This window comes from Saccostrea cucullata, unplaced genomic scaffold (assembly GCF_032062105.1).
Source record: "Saccostrea cucullata isolate Sc308-1 unplaced genomic scaffold, CSIRO_AGI_Scuc_v1 ctg595, whole genome shotgun sequence".
Lineage (NCBI taxonomy): Eukaryota > Metazoa > Mollusca > Bivalvia > Ostreida > Ostreidae > Saccostrea > Saccostrea cuccullata.
Genome location: NW_026931109.1, coordinates 235,842 through 250,911, shown reverse-complemented (window position 1 = coordinate 250,911; position 15,070 = coordinate 235,842). Strand labels below are relative to the sequence as shown.

The 15,070-nt window shown below is 31.9% G+C and overlaps 2 protein-coding genes across 3 annotated transcripts; both read left to right on the top strand.

Moving 5' to 3' along the window:
• The first annotated feature begins 257 nt into the window (after nucleotides 1–257).
• LOC134231437 (uncharacterized) lies at nucleotides 258–7,296 on the top strand. The gene is made up of 5 exons (XM_062713398.1): nucleotides 258–405; nucleotides 6,129–6,256; nucleotides 6,415–6,568; nucleotides 6,743–6,877; nucleotides 7,007–7,296. The coding sequence occupies exons 2-5, from the start codon at nucleotides 6,179–6,181 to the stop codon at nucleotides 7,249–7,251; spliced, it is 612 nt and encodes a 203-aa protein (XP_062569382.1). The 5' UTR covers nucleotides 258–405; nucleotides 6,129–6,178; the 3' UTR covers nucleotides 7,252–7,296.
• A 4,655-nt stretch (nucleotides 7,297–11,951) lies between these two features.
• Nucleotides 11,952–13,624, top strand: LOC134231436 (uncharacterized). 2 transcript variants are annotated; one of them, XM_062713397.1, is made up of 4 exons: nucleotides 11,952–12,120; nucleotides 12,300–12,342; nucleotides 12,607–12,700; nucleotides 12,933–13,624. In XM_062713397.1, the coding sequence occupies exons 1-4, from the start codon at nucleotides 12,016–12,018 to the stop codon at nucleotides 13,501–13,503; spliced, it is 813 nt and encodes a 270-aa protein (XP_062569381.1). In that variant the 5' UTR covers nucleotides 11,952–12,015; the 3' UTR covers nucleotides 13,504–13,624. The 2 variants fall into 2 exon arrangements, with proteins under 2 accessions (XP_062569381.1, XP_062569379.1); XM_062713395.1 differs by having other exon boundaries at nucleotides 12,300–12,492.
• Nucleotides 13,625–15,070: the final 1,446 nt, after the last annotated feature.

The window sequence follows — 15,070 nt, the reverse complement described above, 5'->3', positions numbered from 1 at the left end:
ATCATCAAAAAACTTAATTTATTTCCCAAATTAAAATAACAGTTTACAATAGATTGTTAAAACATAAACTATAATGGCTTATTTTATAGTATTTTTTTGTTTCTTTTTATTATTAATTTTTTTTTTTATAATTTTTCCCCAATGATTCTACATACTGGTTTTACTAGTCATCCTATGGTTTCTTTAATTCTTCCAAAAAATGTATTTATATCAAGATAATAATTTTACTATTAAACATCAATACAGGAATGCAAAATCCACGGAGTTGGTTTGACGCACAAGCAAAATGTATATCAGAAAATGGTAGCTTGCCAGAAGATTTTCCAAAGCAAGTCAATTACTCCGGACAAGTTGCCATTTGGAGGGGGGTTTATAGGCGAGTTTCAGCTTGGATCAAAATCCTTGGTGAGTTAAACTCTTTAAATAAAGAGCAAATCTGTAAGAGGTAACAGAAATCATTTCTCTTATTGACGTTTTTCTTTAAATTTCTGATGATGTTTACATGTTTCACACCATTTTACGTTACATTCGACATCAATAGTCTTTCTGCATTTCTAAACAAGTCATGTCCCCCGCTTGAAAAGTGGGAGATATTAATTTGGGTCTGTCCGTCCGTCATTCTGTCTGTCTGTAACGCTTTCGTTTCCACACGATATCTCGAGAACCCCTTGAGCTTTTGCAATGAAATTTTGCATAGCAACTCCCTATGGACTAAAGAAGAATCCTGTCGATTTTGAGGTCAAAAGGTCAAAGGTCAAGGTCATAAATTTGCAAATTCTGTCTGTTATAACACTTTCGTTTCCGCGCGATATCTCGAGAACCCTTTGAGCTTTTGCAATGAAATATTCCTTAACAACTCCCTGTGGCCTAAGGAAAAACCCTATTCATTTTGAGGTCAAAAGGTCAAAGGTCAAGGTCATAAATTTGCAAATTATGTCTGTTATAACACTTTCGTTTCCGCGCGATATCTCGAGAACCCTTTTAGCTTTTGCAATGAAATTTTCCGTAACAACTCCCTGTGGCCTAAGGAAGACCCCTTTTAATTTTGAGGTCAAAAGGTAAAAATTTCAAGGTTGTAAATTTATACATTCCGTCTGTGTGTAACACTATCCTTTCCGGGCGATATTTTTCAAGAAGATTTTAAGCTCTTGCAATGTAATTTTATACCAAAACTCCTTAGGACGTCTCTCACCCCTCTCAAAGTGTCCCGCTCCGTTTGTTTTATTGGTATTTATTGTATTAACAGTCGCTATTTTTAGCACAGGGACATGAGAAAAGTTATTACGTATAAAACAGGTTCTCGGCGGACTTTATATTCTTATTACATGTATTAGAACTGTTTAATAAAGGTTAAATAAGACATCATGCATTTAAGGTACTTGGACACAGATTTGAAGTAATGGTTTTCTCTATAATATTACGACCTATATATTTTAATAGCATTTCACACAAAAATTAATTAAAAATGTTATTTCAGAAAAAAGTTATTAAAATTTCAAATTTTTTTGGCGGGTTTGATTAACACATCCTTGCACATTCACAAATTAATTTTATTCTTAATCCTTAGGAAAAGTGGCCATCTCGTTGTGTATATATGAAAAATATTAAATTATTAATACTATAATCTAGAAAATTCAGAGTAGACATGTTCGAAAGCAAAACAAACACACGATATATTGTCAGTCCGTGCAGTTGTGGTAAGCAGACTGTGACGATTGAACGCACCCGGTGAATTCTAAATATAAACAATAACAGAACTCGAGCCCTGTTTACAAAAACTGTTTACATACCACGAGTGTGCTCGATTTGCTAAACTCTGTAAGCAACCCTTAGTTAGGAATGTGAGAGAGTTTTGCTTTCTAACATTTGTACTCGGAATAAAACTATTTCTCTGGATAGAAGTTTTAATATTTCTCATTAATACACCACAAGATTGCCACTTTTCCTAAGGATTAAGAATAAGGTTAAAATTTGTATAAGTGCAAGGATGTGTCAATCAAGCCCTCCAAAAAATTTCAAGTTTTAATAACTTTCAAATGAAATAAGATTTTTAATTAATTTTTGTGTGAAATGCTATTAAAATATATATGTCGTAATATTATAGAAAAAATATTGACTTCAAATCTGTGTCCAAGTACCTTTAAGTAAAAATTGACAATATCGAACGTGAATATACAGTGTATACATGTATGTGACTTCATTTTTGCATATAGTTTTTAGCAATGAACAGAAGTTCCGTGGTGTAGTGGTATGTCTCTCGCTTCGCATGTGAGAGGTCCCGGCTTGGATTCCCGGACGATCCATTTTCTTTTTTTTCCGAAATACATTTTTTTACTAAATGATAGTATTCAGCATGTAAAATGAAAAAAAAAATTATGAGGTCTAGCTTGTTCAAACTCATAAAATCATCATTACATTGTGATAAATATTCCATTTAAAAAGAACCTTCTATACACATAATTAAGAATGAGCAATCAAATCTTTATATCCATATAGACATATTTTATTTGCTTCAGTATACATGAATACATTTAATAATTCTACAAATTCAGTCAGGGGGATCCGACTCCCCCCCCCTCCCCCGAACTGCGCATGGTTTACTTTTTCCCTAAGCGAGAGACACAAATTCTCTGAATTAGCTTGTTTTTAAATGGCATACATAATTTTATTAATCTTTGAAATGTTCCATTAGTTTTTCATAACTTTGGATTGGTTATAAACAAATATACTTTGCTGAAGTACTTTGACTCTACACACAAACGTAGGAGAATACTGGAGTTTGTCATTGACAACCCATACTAAGTGTGTAAAGATTGGAGACCAGCTCTGCAACCAAACCGATGGAATTTCGAGAGTGTTATTAGTATACTTCTTTACTAGCAAACCTGTTGATATATTTCTATGTAGGAAGTTTTTTTTGTGTCCTTCACAGGGTGTAATGGACGATAATTATGATGAAGCAGAAGTAATACAAGAACTAAAAACTTCTACATTAGATCGAAAAACACTTAAAATGGCTTTCAAATCAACATTCTGTTAAGTATACTGACGACGGTTAATCAATTAACAATAATTATTTCCATTAATATGCCGACTCGATATCATCCTGTTAACTCGAAGCGAAAGACATGACAGATTCTGTCACATTTGTTTATATTATACTGAGTATAGGCGATAAGGGCCGCCTAAAAACAAATTGTATGTTAAATGATATTCAGCTTTCTATTGACAAGTTACTTATTTATCAGTACGTACGAGGGACGTTCAACAAGTAATGTCATCGGTGCTCGGGAAGAAGCAAAAGATGTTTTTAAATGATTTAGTTTTACTTATTTAACTTAAACATTCTCTTTTATTTAAAAAAAAACATGTCCGTAACAATTTTATTCAATTCCGGATTGATTTTAGAACACATATTTGAGTATGACCCTTTGTATACTGGAATATGGCAGATCCTATGATTTCATGTACTTGTTTTATCTTTTTGAAAGGTGTTTTTTAAAGTTTGGGAAATGAAACAAGTCAAAGGTTGAAAGTGCTGGCCAATGTTGTTGGTGTGACCAAACATTAACTTAATTTTGATCCCCAGAACTTCTTTACGCTTCATGGCCTGTGGGTTTGGACGCTGTCATGAAGAAATTTAATGTAGTAAATTCCTCATTCTGGTTCCTTCCTCTCGTAAACCTATCATTTTTTGCAAAAGAATTTGTTTTCTTGACTCTTCTAGAAATTGAAATTACTCCCCATATAAGAATTTGAACAACAAGACCACTTATATTTAGGAAAATAGCATATAAAACTGTTTTTGTGCTCCTACAATTCTTTGCTCGTTTCAGACCTTGCTGATTTGTCAAGTGTATCTCATTGTTTTGAGGGTTCAAAGCAAAATGGATTCAAGTTTCATTATCTGTTTGAATTTAAGACAAACATGGATAAGTACATTTTTTTTAATTTTTTACAATAACTATTTAGACATTTCTACAAGTTGTCATTTTCACACATTTTTCAAAATATTGGTGACCCTTGAGTATTAAACTTTTTTTTACTATCAAATGTTTCCTAAAAACAGGGTGACTTCCCCCAAAAAGATGTTTCTTTGAGTCAATCAAACACACAGTGAATAATTTGTTGAATTTTTGCAAATATACATTGGTTGTTGTATGTCCTTGTCGACAAGGATGGTACCCATTTTGGAGGCCCATAATATCATTTTTGCTCAGCAAAATCCAGCTGCTCATGTGTGTATAAAACAGACATCGGTTGCTGTAAATTTCGCATATTTCAATTAATATATCTTTGGGATTCTTAAAAAGTTTTACAGCAGCTTTAATGGAGCATTCAATTTCACTCTAGTTTACTGATTCTTGACTATTCATTATAAATGCAGTGTCTCGAATAGCCCTTGTTTTCCAGCTTCTCGCCATGAAACTATGTGATAAAAAGTGGAAAAAATAAAATGTTATCAACTCATTAAAGATTCAATAATTAGAGAAAGTCAATCCTAATGGCATATGATTTCTATGTTGTATGTTATTGAGCTGAAGACATGATTTATTGAACGTCTATCCTAAATATTCCATGGAGGCATCAATAGGGACTACCGTCTCCTAACATATCCGATACTCAAGAGCATGCTAAAAGTATGATCGGTTTTATTTTTAGTCGTAGCAGGCAATTAATCAAAAAGTTGGCGACATATGTGTTTCAAAAGCGTCATTAAAATATATGAAATTTAATAAATCTAAACTATTTAATCGTATTAAACTACATAAAAAATGTCTTGTATTTTTGTTGCTATTCTAGTTGCACACAGCAAGCCTAAGATATAATTATATAAGTCAGTGATCGCAATACATTTGTCGATATGACGTCATAATGGTAACATGTTTGCATTTAATTTGTAGTGAGTGTTTAAGGTAGATCGCGGGTTTACTGTCTGTCTGAAAACATACTCTGAAAATTTTTCAACTGGATCCTCTCGTTTCAAATTTTACTCTCTGAAATTTTTGTGAAATTCGTCTGCGTGGTTATATTGTTATCGTATTTCAAAGGCTCTAATGTTGATGAGAACTAGTGACGCTTTTACAATGAAATATATAGAAAATGCGCCTTTCTCATCGGTAAACGCATTTCAAAACCATGCTTATGATATGAAAACGGTGCAGACGAATCTGATATTACTCAAAACAATGGATGTGAGATGTATTTAAAATCGATCTATTAAAAAAATTAATATGTGTTCTCGCTCATTTTCTTGCAAAAAAACTTTAAAGTTTTACAAATTTGTAACAAATGTATAAAATTTCATTAAAACGTTATATAACGTTAGGGCGACGTCATTATTTGTGTACGTCTCAGAATCACAATGTAATTAACAATTCAATGAAAATAAAACATGTTTTATCTGCATTTTCAATTTTGAATTGATTGACAATAAATAAACATTGTTATAATTTACCTAAATTGTCACACTTTTTTCAATGAAACACAGTCATGTTATTTGAATCAATTTTGACCTTCCATATTTTAACTTTATGTTATCTCTTAATCAAATTTAGTATTGATTAAGCATTGATTAATCCTTTATTTTTTATTATTTATAAATATTTTGACAGACAAAACATACTTTAATGTATGTTTTATTTAATGATGCATATACATTTTGTTTGTTAGTAGTTTGATACTGTAAACGTAGTAAGCTTTTTACGTCGAATCCTATTGTGACGTCAGCAAACCCGCGATCTATCTTAATGAAGTGAATTTTTACAATGAGAAATTCATATACATATTTTTTAAAGAGAACATCATTTTCAGATGTTAAATTCGATATTTAGTTTCCATGTGTAACATCATAAAATGCCTTTATTAAATTCTCCAGAAATGTGCCTAATTTATGTAAATGATGTTGATTCCTTAAAATAATTATTTACATTTACTACTAAAAGTAACAGTATGCTCTGTTTTCCTTCACTAGCTTGATTAATATAACATTTTGCTGTATTATACTCATATGCCATTTACATGGTTTTGAGTGGATAAGTTGAATGAATTGTAAATATGTAGTTTTATCATCCTATCGTGCATCACAGAAGCACCAAAATATTTTAATCTGTATGGGTTCTGTTTAGGTTGTTACACAGACAATGAGACTGAGGCAGTATCCTCTACCACTTACATAATGCAAAACTTGTCTAAATCAGCAGGGTTTTGTCAAGAAATATGCCTGTCTTCTAATAAGACCACTTTTGCAATCAAGGTAAGTATCTGAGTTTATTTGAAATATTTCAAGATTAAAAGATCATCTCGAAAGGAACGTGCTTTCATTTCAAGTGATTAAATTGTGTTGCCATTAATGGCGTTTTTCTTAATTTGTACATATGTAATTTAAATAATGCAAGTAGTTTAAAAAATAAGGATAAGATATGCAGATGCTTAAAAGACCGTCCTCGGGAAAATGAAACTTCTCCAACCTTGTGTAATGCATTTTGCTACAAGCCTGAAGATCGGGGTGAAAAACCTTATTTTGAGGAGTGCGGAGGCAAAGAATTTTACTCTGTTTACATATCAGGTACTTGAACCTTGAACCTTTTTTTTTTTACAACAGATTCATATATATATATAGTATATATGTGAGATTTTTGTTCAAGTAAACGCTTTTCTTATTACATGTACATTAATCAACGTTGTAGTTTACTAATTTTCAATTTACATGTATCTGTTTCTGAACAAAATTTATTCCTAGCAACAAAAGATGAAGGAAAACCAATGGTAGATGGTGTCTATTGTGTTGCTATTCAGTGTTCTGAAAAAACAAATACATTTCTATTCGATAGATACTGTTCTAGCAGTAAACATCCTGTGTGTAAATTGACGGACAGTAAGTTTTCTGAATAAATAATTAAAGTGAATATACATAAAAAATTATCTTATTTTATGTAAATATGTAAACATATCTAGACGTCTATTTCATTTCAAAAACTACACAACAAGGAATACATTTTATCAGGAATACTGAACGCATCTGACTGGTCCCAGTCAATGAACATTTGCAAATCAGAACCTCTTTCATCTTATTTGACTGGGGAAGTATTTCTGGATGACATAAACAAAACTTGCAAAATGATTGGTAAAGAACTACCCGAAGGATCTTGGGTTGGTGTTGCGAATGAAGTGTACACTGGAATCGATCGAGGCAAGTTAAAAATAATAAAGACAAGATACAAAAAGTATACTTATGTAGACGTATGTTAAAAATGCAAATCAAATACAAGACCTTAATACCTATGTTGAATTTTACACTGCATGTATTAAAGTGATTAGAATACATGTCATTTGAAACAAAATCTTTTTTTATGAATTAAGATTTATCAAGCTATATTAAGTATTACCTCTTTGAAATATTTTACAAGAAAATTATTAAACTTTACTTTGAAAGGTAAATGTCTACTAATATTCTTTTGTCTCCTGTATTTTTATTGTTATGGATGTTAAAATAATCACTACAATAAAAAGATCACAGTCTTAGTGTTTGTCTTAGCATTAGTTTACATATATAAAAGAGCATAAAAAGACGAGAAAGTATCAAACCGAAATGAATATAGAAACGGTGATAAAACGGAATTTGGTTTTTCTAAATCTAAATTGCTGAATATGATTTGCCGTGGAACAATTTTTGTGTCGTTTTATAGACGATACCTATAATGCTCCTGTGATTCCTTTGAACGTCCTCATGAACGAGCCTCGATGGTATTTGTTTTCTCAAAATCCCACAGTAAAAACTGTCTGAAAACCAGCTGATAAGATCATTGTATCGACCATAGAACTTACGAAATGATGACTTTAAACGAGACTCCTGATATTCTTCTTTCATCAACTTGTTTGGCGATAATTTACATGTCCCTCGTTTTAGAAATTGTTCACATGTAGAGCATGCTCCTGCGTATCAAAGGATGTATTCACTATGACAAAAGAATTGACCTATAGAAGAGAGCAATTTCCCTGAAAAAGTGACATTTAAATATTAATATTTATTTGTTGTTTTTTACTGTAAATATGTCTAAAAATTTTCAAATTTGTATTTTATACCTTTAATTTATTATTTATAACTTTAAAATAAACCTCTAAAGTTGGCCGAAACACCATTTTGTCCATTAAAGTGTTGATTTTTGCATGAATTTTGGCCTAGAAGTCCTTCAGGGCAGACCTAGCTGCCTCTCAATAAAATTGTAATATTTTGATAGGTTAGGGTTTAAGGTATGATTTAAGATAGGATGTTTTTAAGAGCACCCCTGCCCTCGGGCCGAAATTCACAAAAAAACTATAAAAACAAGATGTGTTTGTGAAACAATATGCGCCCGACGGCAACAAAATTCTAAAAGAGCTATTTTAGCATATAAGTCACAGTCAAGGTCCTTGACCTTGGTGTCATTTGAAAGAAATTGATTTAGTTAGTAAAGTACGAATACCAAGTATGAAGTTTCCATCTCTTGTGGTTCAAAAGTCATGGAAAAGGTACAAAAAACTATTTTTGGTATAAAGGTCACAGTCATGGTCACAAGGTCATTGATCCTGGTGTCATTTGAAAGAGCTTAATTAGTGGAGTATGCATACTCTAAATATGCAGTCTCTATCTTATAAGGTTCGAAAGTCATGGCAAAGGAACGAAAAAAACTCTTTTTAGCATACAGGTCACAGTCAAGGTCACAAGGTCATTGACCTTGGTGTCATTTGAAAGAGCTTAATTGGTGTAGTATGCATATCAAATATTAAGTCTCTATCTTTCATGGTTCAAAAGTTTTGGCGAAGATTAAAGTTTGGAGATAAAAAGCTATTTTTAGCATATAGACCACACTCAAGGTCACAAGGTCATTAAGCTTGGTGTCATTTGAAAGAACTTAATTAGTGGAGTATGCATACCAAATATGAAGTCTCTATATTTCATGATTCAAAAGTTATGACGAAGGTTAAAGTTTCCAGACAAACAGACAAACAAACAAACAGAGAGACAGACAGACAGGACAAAAACAATATACGCCCCGGATCTATCAATCCGGGCGCATAATAAGGAAACCTGATTCTGATAATTTGCTTCAGTTTCTACCTTTCATTATAGTCGGACTAGCTCAGTAGATATATGCGTTTATTTTTTTACACCGTCACCCGTACTAATGTGTTTGGAACCTTATATTTTTCGTTGTTCTGCAAAAACCCGATGAGTTCAGAGTAGCTCTGACAGTGGCTCTGCCGAGAGTTAGCAAGACTTCAGCGAGATAGGGTAAATTATTCACGGAAATGTGGCTAGGAAATGGCATGGTAAACAGAAAAGTTATGTTGCGTTTTAGTTTTCACCACCCTTTAATATATCATTTTGTAGAAATGTTCCTCAATAAATTTCTCTTGCATTCATTCAAGTTTAAATTATAAGTATTCTCTATAATACAATTTTCTGCTGTCATGAATTAAAATTTCCTTTTGGACGAATATTTTGCATGGGAACCGTGACTATATTTTTTGGCGTCAGATTAGCAAATGAGGCTCCAATGTGACTTTAACTGACAAATCAGCTGAATGAGAATTGCATTTTGGGTTACTACGAATACTACAGGAATTTTACGCTTGATAAATTCCTTTATTGTACTATCAGTAAATACAATTGTAAGGTAGATTCCCTGGCCAACACACATGATCACGAGTATAGTTATCTAAAAAAAATGTTTTGTCCATTTAAATGCATGCGAGAAGCTGCTTGTTTTCCTTACCCTTGAAGTGCTGGTGCTCTGAACTTAACACTAACTAAGTATGCATTTTACAAAACATGTTTTTCTCTAGTTAACAACAAATTAAAAACGCCCGTGAGCCCAGTAATATCTTTCGTAGTTTCTAATGTTTGCATTTTGTTTATGAGAACATTTTTTTTATTTTGCACTCCAATGACATGATCAAGGAAACATGTATTTGGCGTAAATGTATTCAACCAACAATTGGTCAGTTGCACATGGTAAAATCCTCTGTGCGCATTAATAGCAATGGCCATATAAGGCAAACAAAGGTTTGTCCGTGTAGATGATATTACACATTTTTTTTACCAGCGTATTGGTCGCTATTGAGCTGTAATTTTTGCGGTAAACTATGATAATATGTATTAATTTTTATTCCCCCCTTTTTGTAGCCACCATTTCTGTTGAAAATCATGAAAGTCTTTCAGAAAGGTCTGGAAACACATTTTTCACAGGACATGTTTTCAGAAGAAACAGACTATAGCAATTTCCTGTTTAATGCCAATTCTATTGATGAAACTGGTTCTACCCTATAACCTTTGAATGTCACAACCTAAACCACGTGTCTTGAATTTAAATCACAATAACATTAGTAGGGGTGACCCTCGAACTTTCTTTTTAAAGTCGGGGGTTCGAATCCACCTGGTACCACACTTTTAAAGTTCTAAATTTCGCCTTTTGAAAGAATTTTAGAGTTTTTTATAGACTTGTATATTTTCCTCCAATTATCTATACTTAATGTATGCCCATTCTTGATATTTGAAACACTAAAGAGATATAAAATCGTAACAATCCAATGAACAATTGTTAGTCAGGCGGAACAAACCTCAGTATTAGCACACTTTCTCCGAGGACAATAATAACCCACTCTGTGCTACTCAATACAGGTATTCTTGGCAACATTGAGCTGCGATGAATTTGAGTCGCATATATTCCTTAGAATTTAATCACATTGAATTTGCTACATATATCAATAACTGTACTCCCTGGAATTTCATTTAGGCCAATATAATTTGCACACATTAATCACATGTTGTATTATATGTATGTAGGATAAATAGCTTAGACATAAAGAATAGAATTTCAGAGACCGTAGATAGTACCATTATGCACGGTGAGAAGTAAGGACAAATATCAATTATTATATTTGGAGATAACAAACTCAGAAAATCAATGAAAGGGTTACTCATACCACCACTCACTGAAATAAAGAAATATGAAAATCAAATTATTATATATATTCAGCCTAATGTCATAAATCTGAATGGAAATCGACAGGCCTTTTGAAAAAAAACCAAGGCCCGGTCCTATAGGTCAGATCCCTTTTTATAACTAAGTGACCCTTAACTGATGGAAGAATCCTATTTGAGATACATATTGTGCATACTAATGATTCCATTCTTTTTATCATGCAATAGAAATATAAACTAAATCATGACAATTTTTTTCTGTGTTATCGAAGTAATGGATTGCGACTGAAAATTGCGTCGACCTTTAGCTTCGGTATACGTTTTTCTATATACGTAAACGGTAATTATTGTCCCCTGAAATTGTTTTTTTGGGGGGATTCAGCAATAATTCGGATTTCTCGTTTTCACAGCTTACTTTCTTTAGAATACAAATTAGAAATAGAAATTAACATTTTTCTATTTATTTAAAATTGAAACTTCATTTTATTCTTACTTTTTAAACAAATTGACGAACTAAAACTGATAAGTCATTTTGCTAAGATTACAACATGATGGTTTTATTTTAAAAGATAATTGTCTTCAACAGATTTGTATTGTAGCACAATATTAAATACACGCTAGATTTTTTTCTGCTAACGAAGATAAAATTAAACTCTCACAGAGAAAGCTTCATTTGAGAAACCTTGATAAACACATGTGTTACGACATGTATTGACACAGTTTTAAATTTTGGTTATCAATTTGTAATTACAGATATAGAGCCTTATTTTCCCAATCAACCTTATTATGCAAATATTAGAACATGTACATGTGACGGTTATTTTACTATGATAGTTACACTATTAAAATTCAGTTTTGTATTTAAGTTGGACAGTAAAAATAACACTGTATATTTTGTTTGTCATAAGGTTGCAAAATATTTCAGCGAAACAATTTTGTAACCCAGATTAAAAGTAGAAAAACGTATATAACATTCCACCCAATTTTTATATTGTCTTTAAGAAAGACTTCGACCTTTAGGTATCAAAATCGGAAAAGAAGAATTGGATATGTTCACTGGATGTCAAGTATGCTTTTACAAGAATACAAGGTTAAACAATTGTTCCTACGTACCCTGTAAAGAAAAACAGAATGTCAAATTACTCTGTATACAGGTACATTCCTTTTCATTTCATAAGTTTAACATGTACAGATTAAGAATTTTTAGAATAATTAGACACGTTAACAATTTCAATATGTAAGAAATATAGATATAATTTATGAATACACCTGTATATGTAATATGCTAAACTTGTGTTTTTCATGTTACAAAACATCTTGTGCATATGACTAGAGAGACCAAGAAAACGAACTAGATCCATCGTCCCAAACGATAGGTACTCTGCACACATCAACACATATTACGGATTTCGGGAGCCATGAAAAAACACCACCAACAACAGTATCGTCTACAAATAATACAACAGAAAATTTTATGATGTTATCATCAACAGAAAGTACAACTGCAGAAACAATCAATTTAAACGGTAACTTTGTTATGGATTACTAGAACTAAAGGCAGTATTGTCTAGTGGCATATATCGTATATTAATTTTTCTCGTAAAAATTAAAATATGACTAGATAATTTTTTTTATTTAAGAAAAAAGTGAGGACGCATTACACATGATCCTTCCAGTAGCAATTGCTGTGAGTGCCCTTGCTGTTATTTTTGCGCTGATTTCCAAATATGTGTGGTCAGTATAATTGGATTTGTATCTTAAAAAAATGTTATGAATTTTTTCAAATATTGGCGCAAAATTTCAATGTTCCTGTACACTCTTTTCATGCAATGCATGGTAGAGAACACAAAAAACACAAATTTAATCTAGACTTTAATTATACAAGTTGAAGTCTTTACAAGAATTCCATAAATTACTTCTAAAAGTCTTACATTATCTTCATTATTCGTATGCCTTCTGTTTTTAGTCATCGTCATTTAAAAAAACAAACCAGCTTACAAAAACCAAAATCAAGAAAAGAACATAGTGAATGTAGCACCAGAAGTTCTAATGTTACAAGAATTACCAATCACTCTTATAATACCATAGAACTTCAAGAACAGGGAAATCGATCGTCTATTCCGGAAGACAAATTAGAAAGTCCCTTCATGGAAGCTAAAGAGGAAATATACAATCACCTCAGAGACAAACAACTCAGTAATGATGAAGATGATAATAAATGTAATTATGATACAACAAAGAATGTTATTGCACAACGAGAACAATGCCATGAAAGTAGTAAAGGGATATATGATCGACTTTGGGATGCAAGACGTGGTACAAATTCAGATGAAACGTATCACCATGCATTTTCAATAATAAGTAAGAGTTCTGTAAATGAAGATACAGAAAAAAGAAAACATGTTTTCGACAGTCCTAATACTAGTAACCATATCTTGAAAAGTGTTCCTGACGTTAGTTATGATGAACAGGACAGGAGTAACCTTTGTGAGAAACACCCGGAAGATCATACTTACTTTATTCTTGAACAGATCTAGAACTAAAAGAAATTTCAAGCTATTATACATGTGATTACTGTAAAAACCACCTGTTTAATCCGTCACTCTGTGAATTCCGACGTTAATAATACATTTAATTGTATCTCAAATGAAACTGAAATCAAACACATTCAAATTCAGTATAAACAAAATTAAAGGCCATATGAAACAAGTCACACAAAATATGACCAAATGGTAGGTTATTTCTCTTAACAAATTCATTATCAAGACCAAAGACTTACGAAATTTCTACTTTAAAAGTAGTTTTTGACATGACTGGATTATTTGTAATCATAGCCCCTCTACCCTCCCTTCAAATAGGAATTATTGGTAACTGGGAATGCATACAATTTTATAAAAGCAAGCTACACCACAATTCACTTGCCTCTCGAAATCTTTATTTTTGTATACTAACTCGAGTCGCTCTCCTAGAAAATTTTCATTTTCAAGAATATGGGTTTGCTTGAAAAAAAAATAACAATAAACAAAAATTTGTTCAAATAAAAATCTCTCAAAGTAAGGGAAAACGCAAGTGAGTAAAGACTACGTATGGAGGTTTTTATGCTAAAGATCCCAGTAAAACCCATAATGGCTATACCTACCACGCAGAAAAAGCCTTGTTTTCTAAAACATTCTAGGTACCCACGATATGCGATAGCCAGTTTACATTATGACGTCATTTTATGACGTCATCGATCCGTACTACATCCTTACTACATAAGTGAAAGAGAAACATCAACAAAATCGCTTCGGCGCAAGGACATACCTTACTTTGTTTGACAGAAACAATGTATAAATAGACGCAGGATATTCAAAGGATACAAGATATTGCTGCACAAATCGACATTGCAATTGTTTAGTTTTAAATTGTAGAATTTTAAGTTGAAACAGAATAAAATTCACCGTCCAGTGTAAGTTTCCTAAATTTTTTATCAATTGAGAAACTGCTTAGGATTTGTGTTGCAATTCTTTTAAAATCTTCTTAATATTCTTCTTAATATCATACATTATTAATTTAAAATTAAATAGGATATGCCCTTGCACCGACGTTGTTTAGTTGATGTGTTTTATTACCTCGAATGGGAAAGAACAATGGCGTCATCTCTTATATGCTGTGGGCACTAAGTTTTAATGAGGAAATCAATTTGAACTTTCTTGGTATATAAAATATATAACTTGTTCATTTTTATTAGCTCATTTGCATAGAAATTCTTACATATAGCCTTGACTCACTTGCGAAAATTAAGTGATTTACAGTAAAGATTACAAAACGATTTCAACTTTTATATCAGCACACCCCAACAGAGTCCTTAATAGAAGATTTTAGATTGTTGTTTTCAGGAATCCAGAACTCCAGCATCTTCTTTAGTACATTTAGATAAACCATGCACAAAATTAAAATGGGTTGGAATGTTTTAAAAGTGTTCAATCAATTTGTATGAATTTGTAACAATTTGTATTAATTATAACATTTTAGCGATGTATCATTTTTCCCATTTTTACATTCGGTGTATTGTGTATAACCTCATCAAACAGATTATGAAAAGGTCGATAAACATACGTTCAA